This window comes from Nerophis lumbriciformis, linkage group LG22, assembly GCF_033978685.3.
Source record: "Nerophis lumbriciformis linkage group LG22, RoL_Nlum_v2.1, whole genome shotgun sequence".
Taxonomy (NCBI): Eukaryota; Metazoa; Chordata; class Actinopteri; order Syngnathiformes; family Syngnathidae; genus Nerophis; species Nerophis lumbriciformis.
This window is the reverse complement of record NC_084569.2, coordinates 26,813,478-26,833,004: the sequence shown is the minus strand read 5'-3', so window position 1 is coordinate 26,833,004 and position 19,527 is coordinate 26,813,478. Positions and strand designations below refer to the sequence as shown.

General features: G+C 39.2%; 1 protein-coding gene and 1 long non-coding RNA gene across 2 annotated transcripts in view; one reads left to right on the top strand and one right to left on the bottom strand.

Moving 5' to 3' along the window:
- The window catches only part of rtbdn (retbindin), a 32,989-nt gene that overhangs the window by 11,804 nt on the left and 1,658 nt on the right, over positions 1-19,527 (top strand). Inside the window, exons 4-5 of the mRNA XM_061973533.1 lie at positions 981-1,109; positions 4,066-4,162. Coding sequence (XP_061829517.1) covers positions 981-1,109; positions 4,066-4,162 — 226 coding nt within the window. The remainder of the gene's footprint in view (positions 1-980; positions 1,110-4,065; positions 4,163-19,527) is intronic.
- On the bottom strand, positions 1,022-18,687 carry LOC133615157 (uncharacterized). The gene is made up of 4 exons (XR_009816682.2): positions 18,452-18,687; positions 9,118-9,214; positions 8,783-8,952; positions 1,022-1,158 (listed from the first exon to the last, which is right to left on the bottom strand). It is a non-coding gene; the product is annotated as an uncharacterized lncRNA (long non-coding RNA).

Sequence of the window (19,527 nt, the reverse complement as noted above, 5' to 3'; positions counted from 1 at the left end):
TGAAACCAAATTTCTAGGTACAATGATTGATGATAAATTGAACTGGAAATCTCATGTAAAAAATATACAACATAAAGTAGCAATAAACACGTCAATAATGAATAAAGCAAAACATGTTCTAGACCAAAAATCACTCCATATTCTCTACTGCTCGCTAGTGTTACCATATCTGAGTTACTGTGTAGAAATATGGGGAAATAACTACAAATGTACACTTCGTTCATTAACGGTGTTACAAAAAAGATCAGTTAGAATAATACACAATGTTGGATATAGAGAACATACAAACCCTTTGTTTGTTAAATCACAAATACTGAAATTCAAAGACAGTGAATTTGCAAACAGCTAAAATTATTCACAAAGCAAACTATAATCTGCTACCAAAGAACAATTCTTCTCAACAAAAGAGGAGAAATATTATCTTTGAGAAAAATGTCATTTAAAACATTTGTACGCACGTACAACACTTAAGACCCTCAGTATATCAGTATGTGGAATTAAATGATGGAATGGATTAACCAAAGAAATCAAACAATGTACTAATATGATCCACTTCAAGAAACTCTTCAAACTTAGTGTTTACAAAGTACAAAGAAGAAGAACCATGATAAACATTCTGAATTTAACTCATCCATCCATTAATTTTTTAGATACGGTACTCTTACTCATCTCACCATATGAAATATAACTTACTTCACCAATTATTATTTATGTATTTATTTTTATTGTTATTACTTATGAAGTATATTGTGAATACATTGAGAACAGGAAGTGAACAAAAGTTTTTAGCAACTGCTATGTAAAGGAAATGGGGTAGGATTAGATAAACTTCTTCCTACTCCTTTTCGAACATGTTGAATAGAGAAACTGGAAATTGTGATGTATCATGTTGTGTGCATGAATGTTCCAAATAAACTCAACTCAACGGCCGCCCGAATGCATGTGAGCATCACATGACCGCAGCGCTCCTCTCCCCTCAGGTGTGAAGGCTTCCTGAAGCGCGTGTCGTGTTTTTACCGCTGCTCCCCAGACGCCGCCCGCTGGCCTCATCCCCATCGCCGCTCCTACATCCAGGCCGTGCCACTCTGCCACAGCTTCTGTCGAGATTGGTGAGGCTGCCAGGGATGTTACCACTGTACATCCAACCCAGATTAGGAACTAAACAAATACATACAGAAAAATACATGGACATGTTGTAACTCCAACAAGTTTAGTTTGATTGAAAACATTTGTGAGAATGATTTACTGTACATTTAAGCAGTGATGGGCAGGCTACTTGGGAAATGTAGTAAGCTAAGCTACAAGTTACTCTCCATTAAATGTAGCTAAGCTACAAGTTACTCTCCATTAAATGTAGCTAAGCCACAAGTTACTCTCCATTAAATGTAGCTAAACTACAAGTTACTTTCCATTTAATGTAGCTAAGCCACAAGTTACTCTCCATTAAATGTAACTAAGCTACAAGTTACTCTCCATTAAATGTAACTAAGTTACAAGTTACTCTCCATTAAATGTAGCTAAGCTACAAGTTACTCTCCATTAAATGTAGCTAAGCTACAAGTTACTTTCCATTAAATGTAGCTAAGCCACAAGTTACTCTCCATTAAATGTAACTAAGCTACAAGTTACTCTCCACTAAATGTAGCTAAGCTACAAGTTATTCTCCATTAAATGTAACTAAGCTACAAGTTGCTCTCCATTAAATGTAGCTAAGCTACAAGTTACTCTCCATTAAATGTAGCTAAGCCACAAGTTACTTTCCATTAAATGTAGCTAAGCCACAAGTTACTCTCCATTAAATGTAACTAAGCTACAAGTTACTCTCCATTAAATGTAGCTAAGCTACAAGTTATTCTCCATTAAATGTAACTAAGCTACAAGTTGCTCTCCATTAAATGTAGCTAAGCTACAAGTTACTCTCCATTAAATGTAGCTAAGCTACAAGTTACTTTCCATTAAATGTAGCTAAGCCGCAAGTTACTCTCCATTAAATGTAACTAAGTTACAAGTTACTCTCCATTAAATGTAGCTAAGTTACAAGTTAGTCTCCATTAAATGTAGCTAAGCTACAAGTTACTTTCCATTAAATGTAGCTAAGCCGCAAGTTACTCTCCATTAAATGTAACTAAGTTACAAGTTACTCTCCATTAAATGTAGCTAAGCTACTAGTTACTTTCCATTAAATGTAGCAAAGCTACTAGTTACTCTTCATTAAATGTAGTTAAGCTACAAGTTACTCTCTGTTAAATGTAGCTAAGCAACTACTTACTCTCCATTAAATGTAGCTAAACTACAAGTTACTCTCCATTAAATGTAGCTAAGATACTAGTTACTCTTCATTAAATGTAACTAAGCTACAAGTTACTCTTCATTAAATGTAGCTAAGATACTAGTTACTCTCCATTAAATGTAGCTAAGCTACTAGTTACTCTTCATTAAATGTAGCTAAGCTACAAGTTACTCTTCATTAAATGTAGCTAACTACTAGTTACTCTCTATTAAATGTAGCTAAGCTACTAGTTACTCTCCATTACATGTAGCTAAGCCACAAGTTACTCTCCATTAAATGTAGCTAAGCCACAAGTTACTCGCCATTAAATATAGCTAAGCTACAAGTTATTCTCCATTAAATGTAGCTAAGTTAGTATTTACTCTTCATTAAATGTAGCTAAGCTACAAGTTACTATTTATTAAATGTAGCTAAGCTACTAGTTACTCTCCGTTAAATGTAGCTAAGTTACAAGTTACTCTCCATTAAATGTAGCATGTAGCTAAGCTACTAGTTACTCTCCATTAAATGTAGCTAAACCACAAGTTACTCTCCATTAAATGTAGCTAAGCCACAAGTTACTCGCCATTAAATATAGCTAAGCTACAAGTTATTCTCCATTAAATGTAACTAAGTTACAAGTTACTTTCCATTAAATATAGCTAAGATACTAGTTACTCTCCATTAAATGTAGCTAAGCTACTAGTTACTCTTCATTAAATGTAGCTAAACTACAAGTTATTCTCCATTAAATGTAACTACGTTACAAGTTACTCTCCATTAAATGTAGCTAAGTTACTAGTTACAGTACTCTTCATTAAATGTAGCTAAGCTACAAGGTACTCTTTATTAATTGTAGCTAAGCTACTAGTTACTCTCCGTTAAATGTAGCTAAGCTACTAGTTACTCTCCATTAAATGTAGCTAAGCTACAAGTTACTTTTCATTAAATGTAGCTAAGATACTAGTTACTCTCCATTAAATGTAGCTAAACTACTAGTTACTCTTCATTAAATGTAGCTAAGCTACAAGTTACTCTCCATTAAATGTAGCTAAGCTACTAGTTACTCTCCATTAAATGTAGCTAAGCCACAAGTTACTCTCCATTAAATGTAGCTAAGCTACAAGTTACTCTCCATTAAATGTAGCTAAGCTACAAGTTACTCTCCAATAAATGTAGCTAAGCTAAAATGTAGTTAATAATCATAAGAACACCAACCAGTCATCATAGATGTTCTCTGTATGTATGGATGCTCTCTTTCATCCAGATCTTTGTATTTTCTCCATATTTTTTGGGCCTAGATTCGCAGTCCATTTTCTCTCTTTGTAGCCTTGATGTAAGCTACCTCGCTACATGGGTATAAAAGTAGCTAAACAACAGAAAAAGGTTCTCGTTAAAATAGTAGCTAAGCTACCGCCAAGCCACTGCAAAATGTAGTTAAGCTACGTAGCTTAGCTACATGTAGCTTGTTACTGCCCATCACTGCATTTAAGTTAGTAAAATAGTAAATACCGTATTTTTCGGAGTATAAGTCGCACCGGAGTATAAGTCGCACCTGCCGAAAATGCATAATAAAGAAGGAAAAAAACATATATAAGTCGCACTGGAGCCCGGCCAAACTATGAAAAAAACTGCGACTTATAGTCCGAAAAATACGGTAGTCATCTCCTTGATCCTTGTGCACAGATATTTTGTCAATATCAACACCTTTAGCTCGTACAATATAATTCTACAAAAAAATCATATACTCCTATATGACTATATTATACCATTTAATTATCGGTTTTTTTCTGCAGGTTTGATGCATGCAGGACAGACTTGACTTGCGCTCGTAATTGGGCCAGAGACCCCAGAGGACAGAACTGCACAGGAACCTGTGTTCAATATCAGCAGGTGAGTGAGTGAGTGAGTGAGTGAGTGTGTGTGTGTGTGTGTGTGTGTGTGTGTGTCCTTCAGTGCTGAGGGGGATTTACACTTATACATCAAAGAGAATAAAATAAATATTGTAGTTTGGTCAGACTGACAATGGAACAAATGACCTCATCATGAGCTGCATCCAAATCTCCCATAAACAAAGGTTTGACTTGACACCATAATAATTTAACATTATGTTTATTTTTAAGAATGTTTGCAGTGGGAGCTACTGTATTTCCAATATGTGAATTATTTATTTTGTACATGAAAGGGCACATCTGAATATTGGATTTTTCAGATTAAGTCAGTTTGTATAGCACAAACAATAACACACCTTGTCTTTAGACTATTTGCATTATCAGCGAAGAAAAAATCATAAATTTGCGACACGGTTTTATAAGCCGCATGGTACAAAGTGTAGGGAAAAAGTAACTGCTTATAGTCTGGAATTTACGGTATTAATGGTTCTATGGTCAACATTAAAGAGCGGTCTTCAAGCCACTTTTTGGCTGCCTCCTAAAACGTTTCGGTTTTAAAGTTGTGAAAAAGTAGTTTTTCCGGAAATCCATCTTTTTATGAAGGTCGCATACCTTCATAAAAGTTTGCAAAGCAGGACTCTTCTTGGCACTCATTAGGCACGAATTATTCACAGATGAAGGCACATTACCACAAAGCATAACTTTTGAAAAGATGACATTCCAATCGGGTTTGGACTACCTCCAGATGTGGTCTAAATCTGACGCAAACGCACTTTGGAGCGTTTAAAAAAATTCAGGTTTGGTGTGCAGTGTAAATGGGGCGCAATACACGACAACAGGTACTAATATATATATATATATATATATATATATATATATATATATATATATATATATATATATATACACACTGTTGGCGTTACGCACTTTTTGTGTCTTTTTACGCATTGAAATCAGAAAAGACGCGCATTTCCGGAAGTCCGCGCGTTCCCGGGATGCAGATCGATCACAAATACTGCATTTCCGATATTAGGACTCCCGCGTGTTATTGTTTTCGTCATGGCGAGCAATAAACCCAAGAAGCAAAGCTTCAATGAAAAGTGACTTCAGGAGCCACTTTTCAGCAAATGGCTCACATATGAAGATGGAAAGATGTTTTGCACGCCATGTAAACGGGCTAAGAAAAAGAACACTGATTTTCATATTACACCTTTCCTGCTTGTCGGCTCCCAGACCATGGTCGAGGAGCGCAGGGGAGACGTTCCCTCCGGGGCTGATATATTGTCGGGGGTAACATCCTCCACTTTACCCTGCAGTGGGTCCCTACAGTTCCGCTCTTTGGTCAGAATGACGAGGCCGTTGATTTGTTACAACTCTTTATTTATGTTTTCCACAAAGCCAAGCGGACATCCACCATGCTATTAACACTCCTGAACATGCTAGCACTCCCTCTCCTAACTTGCCCAGTCACTTACACACGTCACTCACCCCACATACCGCCATTTTTAAAGGGGAACACACAGCTTAGGACCATCACCAAGCCAGAGATGAAATGCTCGAGGCATTGAGTGGCACTCTATTAAATGACATTAAAATGAACCTGCAAAATTCCAAGTTTGTTGGCATTATTTGCCATGAAAGTGTAGATGTGGCGGTTTTTAAACGACTGATGATCTCATACAGATGAGAATAATCAATTTGTCATATGCATGTATGACCTGGCACACCATTATCATCATTTCATGACTGAAGCAAAACACTTTTTACACTTTTATACTGAAATAAATTAACCTACAGTTATTATTAAATGCAAATATATAAAAAAATACCGACAGCAGTAAAGTTTAGATCCATGAAGGAAAGAAGAAAGTGAATAAATGTTTATAACTGAATACATAAAAAAATTGGGGTTTTTTCGTATTATTTTTTTAATGAATTAAGTAACGTTTATGACAACCTTTTCCCAAAACACAATATAGAATGTGAGATATAACAGGATAATGCATACATTTATCATTTGTGTTCAAAACGGTTGCAAAAAAAGTGGGACCATATACACTTGTAAAGAACATAATGTCATGGCTGTCTTGAATTTCCAATAATTTCTACAACTCTTATTTTTTGTGATAGAGTGATTGGAGCACATACTGGTTGGTCACAAAAAACATTCATGAAGTTTGGTTCTTTTATGAATATATTATGGGTCTACTGAAAATGTGACCAAATCTGTTGGGTCAAAAGTATACATACAGCAATGTTAATATTTGGTTACATGTCCCTTGGCAAGTTGCACTGCAATAAGGCGCTTTTGGTAGCCATCCACAAGCTTCTGGCAAGATTCTGGTTGAATTGTTGACCACTCCCTCTTGACAAAATTGGTGCAGTCCAGCTAAATGTGTTGGTTTTCTGACATGGACTTGTTTCTTCAGCATTTGTTTAAGTGAGGACTTTGGGAAGGCCATTCTAAAACCTTAATTTTAGCCTGATTTAGCCATTCCTTTACCACTTTTGACGTGTGTTTGGGGTCATTGTCCTGTTGGAACACCCAACTGCGCCCAAGACCCAACCTCCGGGGTGATGATTTTAGGTTGTCATGAAGAATTTGGAGGTAATCCTCCTTTTTCATTGTCCCGTAGTCTCATGTCCCATTGTCTCATGTCCCATGTCTCTGTAAAGCACCAGTTCCATTGGCAGCAAAACAGGCCCAGAGCATAATACTACCACCACCATACTTGATGGTAGGAATGGTGTTCCTGGGATTAAAGGCCTCACCTTTTCGCCTCCAAACATATTGCTGGGTGTTGTGGCCAAATAGCTCAATTTTTGTTTCATCTGACCACAGAAATTTCCTCCAGAAGGTCTTATCTTTGTCCATGTGTTGTCAGATGAAACAAAAATTGAGCAGTTTGGCCACAATACCCAGCAATATGTTTGGAGGAGAAAAGGTGAAAATTAAAAAGGAGGATTACCTCCAATTTCTTCAAGACAAACTAAAATCATCAGCCCAGAGGTTGGGTCTTGGGCGCTGTTGGGTGTTCCAACAGGACAATGACCTCAAACACACGTCAAAAGTGGTAAAGGAATGGCTAAATCAGGCTAAAATGAAGGTTTTAGAATGGCCTTCCCAAAGTCCTCAAGTGTGGACAATGCTGAAGAAACAAGTCCATGTCAGAAAACCAACAAATGTAGCTGAACTGCACCAATTTAGTCAAGAGGAGTGGTCAAAAATTCAAGCAGAGGCTTGCCAGAAGCTTGTGGATGGCTCCCAAAAGCACCTTATTGCAGTGAAACTTGCCAAGGGACATGTAGCCAAATATTAACATTGCTGGATGTATACTTTTGACCCAGCAGATTTGGTCACATTTTCAGTAGACCCACAATAAATTCATAAAAGAACCAAACTTCATGAATGTTTTTTGTGACCAACAAGTATGTGCTCCAATCACTCTATCACAAAAAATAAGAGTTGTAGAAATGATTGGAAACTCAAGAAAGCATTATGTTCTTTTCAAGTGTATGTAAACTTTTGACCACGACTGTATATATATATATATATATATATATATATATATATATATATATATATATATATATATATATATATATATATATATACACACACACACACATACATATATTACCCCATACGTCAGCAGCTAAATTAGGAGCCTTTGTAACCCGTTTTAAACTGCCTCTATTATCATTTACATACCAAATAATATATTGTGATTGTTATCGTAGGAGGCTGCAATATGTATTGCAGTATAAACTCATTACTTTACATTTGGACATTTGTCCATCTATTCAAAAATGCCCACGTCCCAAACATGATGCATACTCGCGTCTGCAATGTTTTGTTTTAGATTTAAGGAGAAGGTCAGAACTGAATAAGCAAAAGGACGTCAAGGACAGAGTAGCGCCCGGGGAAATGTCTGCTTGTACTGAATAAGTGTTGGCAGCAAGCAATGTAACCCCGGGGAAGAACACCAGTGTGTGTGTGTGTGTGTATGTGTGTGTCACAGAACTCAATGTTACTCCATGAGAGATCCTCTTTGCCCTTCAAAAAATTATAAATAAATGACAGCTGTTCCCTCTAAACACCTTGCAAGGAAGCAGACTGGAGGTGCCGGCGTTCTGTAGGGAAGCAAGAAGAAGGGAGACTCACAAATGAGGGTTTAGGGGAGAGAAGGAAAATAATACACTGGGGGGATAAAGTAGAAGAGCACAAATGAGCTGTTGGCAGCTCAGCTTAATGGCTGCTTATTAGCGAGTCCCCGAGACTTACACTAACTCGCAAACTTTTTAACTCGCGGCCACAATCTAAAACGTCTGACAGGGTTTTGCACCCACGCGTCCCAAACAAATTAGAATAGTGTGGATTTCACCTGCCTATACGTAGTTATCTAACTAAAAAAATCACAGTTTATTTGTACAACTCTTAAAGAGGTCATATTATCTATTTTTAAAACACTTCATTTTGCACCGTATTTTCCGGACTAATAGAAGCCACACTCACTACATTTTAGGAAAATAAATATTTTTCTATATATTAGCCGCAGATATATCTGTTGTAAAATTAGTTATTAACACAAAAATATTGTGTAAATGTTTATTTACATACCTAATTGTTTCCAAACGGTGTCTGTAACATGGCAGTAAAACGGTTGATCAAACAAAACAGAAGTCATCGTCATGGACCCACTAGCTGCGCGAGCTCGCTCTCCAATCAGCAAAACAGACTCAGTTACTCCACGGTGACGTTTTGGTGAATTTAATGAGGAATTTGTGAAACTGAAACAATACAAAAAGAATGGCGTTGTAAGTTAATAATACAAACACAGACCTGTTAGCATATTAGCTACAATAGCACATACAAATATGCATGACATAACTCCGACAGACATCACACATGGGTTTAGTAAGTATAAACAATTTTAGTTATATTGTAAAACTTACAAACGTTGCTTGGAGTGATGAATGAAGAATTCATTCAAGTAGGACCGCTATGGACGGCAAGAAGACGGAACGACCCTTCTACTTCCGGTTGAAAGCACTAAATGGAAATACAATGCAGCAACTGCAGTGAGCAAACTCGTTCAAAAGATGGTGCCATAGCACAAATAATAACTTAGACTTAGACTTAGACTTAGACAAACTTTAATGATCCACAAGGGAAATCGTTCAACCCAGTAGCTCAGTTACAATGAAGGTAAGTGTAAGGATGGAAAGGACAATGCAGGTATAAATAGACTAATATAGCGATAAAAAATCTAACATACATACGAATATATACATAATATGTGTACAGAATAATATATATACAGATATATTATATTATGTCTATAATACAATATATAATAACACAAAAATTCATAAATTAGTCGCATTGTTTTATAAGCCGCATGGTTCAAAGTGTATGAAAAAAGTTGCTGCTTATAGTCTGGAATTTATGGTATTAATGGTTCTATGGTCAACACTGAAGAGCGAACTTCAAGACACTTTTTGGCTGCCCCTAAAACGGTTTGTTTTTAAAGTTGTTAAAAAGTAGTTTTTCCGGAAACACATCTTTTTATGAAGGTATGCGGATGGCAAAGCAGCACTCTTCTTGGTCCTCACTCGGCCCAAATTATTCACAGATGAAGGCGCATTACCACAAAGCAAAACAATTTAAAAGATGAGATTCCAATCGGATTTGGACTACCTCCAGATGTGGTCTGAATCTGATGCAAACGCACTTTGGAGCGTTTAAACTGGCACTTAAGAGCAAAAATATCAGATTTGGTGTGCAGTGTAAACGGGGCCCAATACACGACAACATGTACCAATAGGTCCAAAATAGTTGGTTTTGCATAATAGGGCCCCTTTAACCACAAGTGCCTCAAAGAGCTTAACAAACCACAATGACATCCCCTGTTGTGCCTACGTAGACAACAATAGAGCGTTTTCACGTGACGCCACCAATCCGGAAGTCGACCGTGTTGGAGGACAGCACAACAATATAGGACTCAGCCTCCACTGTGAAAGTAAGCTGGTTAAGTCTTTTGGTGTTTGTTCGGTGCCACAATCGAGTGGACGGAGGAAAAAACATGTTTGCGTGTGCTAAAACATGTGCAAAAATTTGTTTAAAAAGTGTTAACATACTTAATGTGCAAAAAGAGAAAATAGGCAAACTTTTAATGGCTCAGTTCCATCCCCAATTAGCAATTGATGAGAGTTGCATTCAATTTGTAAAATGATTATAAATATTTAAAAATGTGTAAACTGTATTACAATTGTCTAAAACCTACCTGTAACTACAAACCCCGTTTCCATATGAGTTGGGAAATTCTGTTAGATGTAAATATAAAAGGAATACAATGATTTGCAAATCATTTTCAACCCATATTCAATTGAATATGCTACAAAGACAACATATTTGATGTTCAAACTGATAAACTTTTTTTTTTTTGCAAATACCGTATTTTCCGCACCATAAGGCGCCCTGGGTTATAAGCCGCGCCTTCAATGAACGGCATATTTCAAAACTTTGTGCACCTATAAGCCGCCCCGTGTTGTAAGCCGCATCTAACTGCGCTAAAGGAATGTCAAAAAAACAGTCAGATAGGTCAGTCAAACTTTAATAATATATTAAAAACCAGCGTTCTAACAACTCTGTTCACTCCCAAAATGTACGCAAATGTGCAATCACAAACATAGTAAAATTCAAAATAGTGCAGAGCAATAGCAACATAATGTTGCTCGAACGTTAATGTCACAACACACAAAATAAACATAACGCTCACTTTCTGAAGTTATTCTTCATTCATAAATCCCTCGAATTCTTCTTCTTCGGTGTCCGAATTGAAAAGTTGGGCGAATGTGGGATCCAAAATGGCCGGCTCCGTCTCGTCGAAGTAATCGGAGTCAGTGTCGCTGTTGTCCAGCAGTTCTGTGAATCCTGCCTTCCGGAAAGCTCGGACCACAGTTGTGACTGAAATATCTGCCCAGGCATTTACGATCCACTGGCAGATGTTGGCGTATGTCGTCCGGCGCTGTCTCCCTGTCTTGGTGAACGTCACGTGTGTTCGCCTTCTGTCATCCACTGTTCCCACGCAGTTAGCAGTCTAGCTTCGAATGCCCTGTTGACACCAATATCTAGCGGCTGGAGGTCTTTTGTCAATCCACCCGGAATGACGGCGAGTATTGAATTAAGCGCGTAAGCGTGTTTCTTAATGTGACGTTATGAGCTAGCAAATATAACAACTACACTACCCAGCATGCAACGATAGTGACGAGCATGCGCGGTAGCCCTGAGAAGCGTTGTTGTATGTGCTGGCAGTTAGAATGTGGTTATGAGCACGCTGTGAGTAAACGTTGAGAACTCAGTTAACACGCCTCGTCTGCATTATTTATAACTAGACAGACAACACACTTAATAGGAGCCATTTTGGGGTCTTTACATAAACACACAAATGGAAATGAAACGTCACATATCCCAGCATGCACCGCGCGCTTCTTCTACGGGGAAAAAAGATGGCGGCTGTTTACCGTACTTGCGAGACCTAAACTTTATGAAAATTAATATTAATATTAACCCATATATAAGGCGCACCGGATTATAAGGCGCACTGTCAGCTTTTGAGAAAATTTGTGGTTTTTAGGTGCGCCTTATAGTGCGGAAAATCATTAACTTTAGAATTTGATGCCAGCAACACAAAGAAGTTGGGAAAGGTGGCAATAAATACTGATAAAGTTGAGGAATGCTCATCAAACACTTATTTGGAACATCCCACAGGTGAACAGGCTAATTGGGAACAGGTGGGTGCCATGACTGGGTATAAAAGTAGATTCCATGAAATGCTCAGTCATTCACAAACAAGGATGGGGCGAGGGTCACCACTTTGTCAACAAATGCGTGAGCAAATTGTTGAACAGTTTAAGAAAAACCTTTCTCAACCAGCTATTGCAAAGAATTTAGGGATTTCACCATCTACGCTCCGTAATATCATCAAAGGGTTCAGAGAATCTGGAGAAATCACTGCACGTAAGCAGCTTAGCCCGTGACCTTCGATCCCTCAGGCTGTACTGCATTAACAAGCGACATCAGTGTGTAAAGGATATCACTACATGGGCTCAGGAACACTTCAGAAACCCACTGTCAGTAACTACAGTTGGTCGCTACATCTGTAAGTGCAAGTTAAAACTCTCCTATGCAAGGCAAAAACCGTTTATCAACAACACCCAGAAACGCCGTCGGCTTCGCTGGGCCTGAGCTCATCTAAGATGGACTGATACAAAGTGGAAAAGTGTTCTGTGGTCTGACAAGTCCACATTTCAAATTGTTTTTAAAAACTGTGGATGTCGTGTCCTCCGGACCAAAGAGGAAAAGAACCATCCGGATTGTTATGGGCGCAAAGTTAAAAAGCCAGCATCTGTGATGGTATGGGGGTGTATTAGTGCCCAAGACACAGTAACTTACACATCTGTGAAGGTGCCATTAATGCTGAAAGGTACATACAGATTTTGGAGCAACATATGTTGCCATCCAAGCAACGTTACCATGGACGCCCCTGTTTATTTCAGCAAGACAATGCCAAGCCACGTGTTACATCAACGTGGCTTCATAGTAAAAGAGTGCGGGTACTAGACTTGCCTGCCTGTTGTCCAGACCTGTCTCCCATTGAAAATGTGTGGCGCATTATGAAGCCTAAAATACCACAACGGAGACCCCCGGACTGTTGAACAACTTAAGCTGTACATCAAGCAAGAATGGGAAAGAATTCCACCTGAGAAGCTTAAAAAATGTGTCTCCTCAGTTCCCAAACGTTTACTGAGTGTTGTTAAAAGGAAAGGCTATGTAACACAGTGGTGAACATGCCCTTTCCCAACTACTTTGGCACGTGTTGCAGCCATGAAATTCTAAGTTAATCATTATTTGCAAAAAAAAAATAAAGTTTATGAGTTTGAACATCAAATATCTTGTCTTTGTAGCATATTCAACTGAATATGGGTTGAAAAGGATTTGCTAATCATTGTATTCCGTTTATATTTACATCTAACACAATTTCCCAACTCATATGGAAACGGGGTTTGTATTTCATCAGGCATATGTGCTAGAATGATTGCTCATATATCGATTAGTTATGTCTACAGGACTGGAGGGGGCGCTGTTGGCTGCTTTGCGTCATTCTGGATGAAGCTGCCATCATAGCAACATCAAATCTCCCCTTTCCTAGGTGTCAGTGTTGGCACTAGGAATTTCCAAAATGGGGTCCCAAGGACCCCATCAAGTCATAAAAATGGGGTACCACAGTAAATTTTTGGGGTCCCACTTTTTTGTAACCGTTTTGAAAACAAAAGATAAATGTATGCATTATCCTGTTATATCTCACATTCTATATTGTGTTTTGGGAAAAGGTTGTCATAAATGTTACTTAATTCATTAAAAAAAATAACAAAAAAGAAAAATATTTATTTTGCATATTTTGCTAATTTATTCAGTTATAAACATTCATTCACTTTCTTCTTTCCTTCATGGATCTAAACTTTACCGTTGCCGGTAGTTTTTTCTATATTTTCATTTATAAATGTATTATTTATTCACCTACTCGGTGGCCTAGTGGTTAGAGTGTCCGCCCTGAGATCGGTATTGTGAGTTCAAACCCCTGCTGAGTCATACCAAAGACTATAAAAATGGGACCCATTAGCTCCCTGCTTGGCACTCAGCATTAAGGGTTGGAATTGGGGGTTAAATCACCAAAAATTATACCCGGCGCAGCCACCGCTGCTCCTCACCTCCCAGGGGGTGAACAAGGGGATGGGTCAAATGCAGAGGACAAATTTCACCACACCTAGTGTGTGTGTGTAACAATCATTGGTACTTTACTTTATAAGTTGTAGGTGTATTTATTTCAGTATAAAAGTGTAAAACGTTTTTTGCTTCGGTCATGAAATGATAATAATGGTGTGCCAGGGCATACATGAATATGGCAAATTTAATTGATTATTCTCACTTGTATGTAGCTCATCAGTCGTTTAAAAACCGCCACATCTACACTTTCATGGCAAATAATGCCAACAAACTAAGAATTTGGCAAGTTAGTTTCAATGTAATTTAATAGAGTGGCACTCAATGCCTCTAGCATTTCATCTCTGGCTTGGTGATGGCCATAGGCTGTGTGTTCCCCTTTAAGAATGGCGGTTTGTGGGGGGAGTGACGTGTGTAAGTGAGTGGGCAAGTTAGGAGAGGGAGCGCTAACATGTTCAGGAGTGTTAATAGCATGGTGGATGTCTGCTTGACTTTGTGGAAAACAAAAATAAAGAGTTGTAACAAATCGACGGCCTCGTCATTCCCACCAAAGAGCGGAACTCTAGGGACCCACTGCCGGGTCTGGAGGGAACGTCTCCCCCGCGCTCCTCGACCACGGTCTGGGAGCAAACAAGCAGGATGTAACATGTTGTTTATTGATGCCTGGTGAGGCTAGATCTTTGAAAATCAGTGCACCCGTTCATAAAGGTGTTCTTTTTCTTAGCCCGTTTACATGGAGTGCAATACATCTTTCCATCGTCATAAGTGAGCCATTTGCTGAAAAGTGGCTCCTAAAGCCACTTTTCATTGAAGCTTTGCTTCTTGGGTTTATTGCTCGCCATGACGAAAACAATAACACGCGGGAGTCCTAATATCGGAAATGCAGTATTTGTGATCGATAAAACTTTCGGCGAATCAAAATTTAAGAAATTGTACCGGAAAGTGCATTACTTTGAATTCGACCAATAATTAATAATAATTTGACCCAGCAAACATAAACAAAACAAAACACTGGCGGAAAGCCCATCCATCCATCCATCCATCTTTTTCCGCTTATCCGAGGTCGGGTCGCGGGGGCAGCAGCCTAAGCAGGGAAGCCCAGACTTTCCTCTCCCCAGCCACCTCGTCCAGCTCCTCCCGGGGGATCCCGAGGCGTTCCCAGGCCAGCCGGGAGACATAGTCTTCCCAACGTGTCCTGGGTCTTCCCCGTGGCCTCCTACCGGTTGGACGTGCCCTAAACACCTCCCTAGGGAGGCGTTCGGGTGGCATCCTGACCAGATGCCCGAACCACCTCATCTGGCTCCTCTCGATGTGGAGGAGCAGCGGCTTTACTCTGAGCTGCCCCCTGGATGGCAGAGCTTCTCACCCTATCTCTAAGGGAGAGCCCCGCCACCCGGCGGAGGAAACTCATTTCGGCCGCTTGTACCCGTGATCTTGTCCTTTCGGTCATAACCCAAAGCTCATGACCATAGGTGAGGGTGAGAACGTAGATCGACCAGTAAATTGAGAGCTTTGCCTTCCGGCTCAGCTCCTTCTTCACCACAACCGGCGGAAAGCGATAATCGATAAAAACAAAACAAAAAAACAAGCAACCGGGCAGTAAATAAAACAAAAATAACGCGCGGACTTCCAGAAATTTGCATCCTTTCTGATTTCAATGCGTAAAAAGACACAAACAGTGCGTTAACACCACCACTGGGTGTGTTGACTTGCCGGTTCTAGTGTTGTATGTATTTAGAACATGTTGGGTGCATTTTGAGCACTATTCAAGCTAGGTTAAGTCATACTTGCCAACCTTGAGACCTCCGAATTCGGGAGATTGGGGGCGGGGGCGGGTCGGGCCAGGGGGCGGGGTTAAGGGGGAGGAGTATATCTATAGCTAGAATTCACTGAAATTAAAGTATTTCTTATATATATATATATATATATATATATATCCATCCATCCATTTTCTACCGCTTATTCCCTTCGGGGTCGCGGGGGGCACTGGAGCCTATCTCAGCTACAATTGGGCGGAAGGCGGAGTACACCCTGAACAAGTCGCCACCTCATCACAGGGCCAACACAGATAGACAGACAACATTCCCACTCACATTCACACACTAGGGCCAATTTTTTTTAGTGTTGCCAATCAACCTATCCCTATAGGTGCATGTCTTTGGAGGTGGGAGGAAGCCGGAGTACCCGGAGGGAACCCACGCAGTCACGGGGAGAACATGCAAACTCCACACAGAAAGATCCCGAGCCCGGGATTGAACCCAGGACTACTCAAGACCTTCGTATTGTGAGGCAGATGCACTAACCCCTCTGTCACCGTGCTGCCCATATATTTTATATATATATATATATATATATATATATATATATATATATATATATATATATATATAGTACAGTAAACAGTAATGAAAACACAGTTGTTCTACTAACTGTACTGTACTTGCTGCTTTCTTTAAAAAAAAAACATAACACTTACCTTTCACTATTTGAGTAGCTTTTGTTCTGCCATTTGAGTACTGGCGAGCGATCTCTGAACCCGGGAACATATCCTTCACGGATTTGTTGAAAACATCCGCAAATGAGAACGGAATGTTGCTTGCAAGGTGACCCATAATACTGGGCTGTGACCAGCCTTGTGCTTCTCTGACCGTTCATGAGTGACTATATCCATTCGGTTATAGATAAACCTATGGATAACGGAGACATATATAATAGTCTCCTTTTCAGGTGAGAGGACGCTAAAGGCAGTGCCTTTAAGGCACGCCCCCAATATTGTTTGTCCGGCTGGAAATTTTGGATAGTACAACTTGCCGTAGTTTTGAAGCAATGCATGATGGGAATCCGGATGTTGTGTGTCAGTGTATTAATGTGACGGCTGGAATAAACACACGCTGAGAAATAATTCCGTGCCTGCCTACTTTATGGGTTATAGATAAACATATGGATAACGGAGTCATATATAATAGTCTCCTTTTTAGGTGAGAGACGACGCTAAAGGCAGTGCCTTTAAGGCACGCCCCCAATATTGTTGTCCGGCTGGAAATCGGGAGATTTTCGGGAGAATGGTTATCCCGGGAGATTTTTGGGAGAGGCACTGAAAATTCGGGAGTGTTGGCAAGTGTGAGTTAAGTGCGAGGTCGAGTGCTAAGTAGCATGCTAAGTAGCAATTTGCTAACAAACTGCTGTGCCCATGGCCACCAGTGGGAGCAATGGCGGCGGTGCAGATGCAAGTAGCACACATTTGTATGTTTCTTTGGGGTTGAAGTACATTTATAAGTACTTGTATATATGTTTACTGTATGTCAAGGCAGGGACTTTGTTTGTAAAAAGAAAATAAAGTAATTCTGGATGAAGCTGCCATCATTGCAACATTCAAATCTCCACTTTCCTAGAGCTATAACTAGGGATGATGTTTGATAAGAAATTATCGAGTTCGAGCCTTTTATCGAATCCTCTTATCGAACCGATTCCTTATCGATTCTCTTATCGAGTCCAGATAGGTTGTTGTATATGGAAAAAAACACACAATATTTGGTTTAACAAATCACTTCACATTCTCTACTGCTCGCTACTATAGTATTACCATATCTGAGTTATTGTGCAGAAATGTGGGGAAATACTACAAATGTGCGCTACATTCGTTAACCGTGTTACAAAAAAAATCAATTAGACTGATACATAATGTTGGATATAGAGAATATACAAACACTTTATTTATTGAGTCAAAAATATTAAAGTTCGATGATTTGGTAAAATTGCAAACAGCTAAAATTATGTGGAATTAAATGATGAAATGGATTAAGTAAAGAAGTTAATCATTGTACTGATATGATCCAGTTTAAGAGGTTGTTCAAATGAATAGTGCTTACAAAGTACAAAGAAGAAGAATTATGAGAAATACTTTCAACCTTATTAAAAATAAGATATTCTTCATCTCAGTATATTAATAATGACTGAATTAATTAATTACATATTACAAAACTGTTGTATACACTAATTCAGATATATTCTATTATAAAAAGGTCAGTAAATGATGTATATATTTGTATGAAGTGGGAAAGGGGTAGGATTAAATAAGCTTTACTTCTTCCTACTCCTATAAAGTGAAATGATATTAAACTGTGATGTATTATGATGTGGTCGGATCATGTTTTTAGTTATGTTCTGTTAGTTTGGGACTTCCTTAGTTGTTTTGTGCACTTCGGGGGGTTGTTTTAGTCACCATGGTTACTTATGATTTTCACCTGTTGCTCATTAGAGACTCTATTTAAGCCTGCCTTTTCCGGTCACTCGTCGTGGCTTCATTGTTTGCATTTGCAACAGTTACGTTGGCATTCTGGTTTTTGAGCTCATGATTCCTGTGCTAAAGTTACCTTAGCTTCTAGTATTCCTGTGCTAAGTAAGTTTTTGCTCTAGCTTCTCGTGCGAACGGCACGCTTTCCTTTTGTTTCGTTCCTGTCTGTTGTAATGTGTATGATTTATGAGAAATAAATCATCTCCTACCTGCACGCTTTCGTACGGAGCCGTCAATTTTGCGTCCCGGGAACGAACCGCACCCCACCGTGACAAATGACTGAGCTACGTGACGTCATTTCTTGTGATGTCCTACGGGGCATTTCTGGTCGGGACGGGAGTCGTTCCTAGGGATTCGAATAAAGAACCAACTCTTTGTTTTTACTATAGTGGTCTCGATAACGGGTACCGGTTCTCAAAAAGGGATTCGAGTCCGAGGACTCGGTTCTTTTCTTATCGAACAACCGGTAAAACCGGTTTCGAGCATCATCCCTAGCTATAACACAAAGCGACTAAGCTTGTGCGTGGGATCTGCGTGTTCGGAGGGCCGCACCTGCACGTGTCGACCAACTCAGTGAGAGTTTTCTGTGTTTGTGTTTGCAAGGCTCAAGTTTAACCACGGCAACTGCAGCGACCGCCCTCGTCTTTTGGCATAATGCCCAAAAAATTGACGAACATTTGCGGCAAGAACATGCCGTGACCGCCCTTGCCTTTTTACTTGTTAGTTGACGAGGGATTTAACAGTAAACGGTGATAATTGATGATCATTTGCGATAAAATTCCCAACGGTTAGTAATAACGTTTAATTTTTTAATTACCGAAAAAACGTCATTTATTAATGCTTTTTTGGCAACACAAAGTCAGGCGCATGCGCACTAGCGTTGTTTGGCTTGATAATCATGGTGGACCAACGACACAGACTTTGCTGCGGAGATTTCCCCTCGGAGTAAACGAAGCCAAGCGCTTAGTTTAACGTCATTTTCTCTCGCTTCCCGCCGTGTGTTTCAGAGCGCACTGCTGGGTTTAGATCAGTGGTTCTTAACCTTGTTTGAGGTACCGAACCCCACCAGTTTCATATGTGCATTCACCGAACCCTTCTTTAGTGAAAAATTAAAAAAAATGTTTTTTTAAATTCAATACAAAGTTATATGTTTTTGGTAACACTTTAGTATAGGGAACATATTCTAAGTAACAAAGACTTAATTTAGAGTTATTTGGACACTAAGGGAACATATTCTAAGTAATAAGACTTAATTTAGAGTTATTTGGTTAGGGTCAGGGTTAGA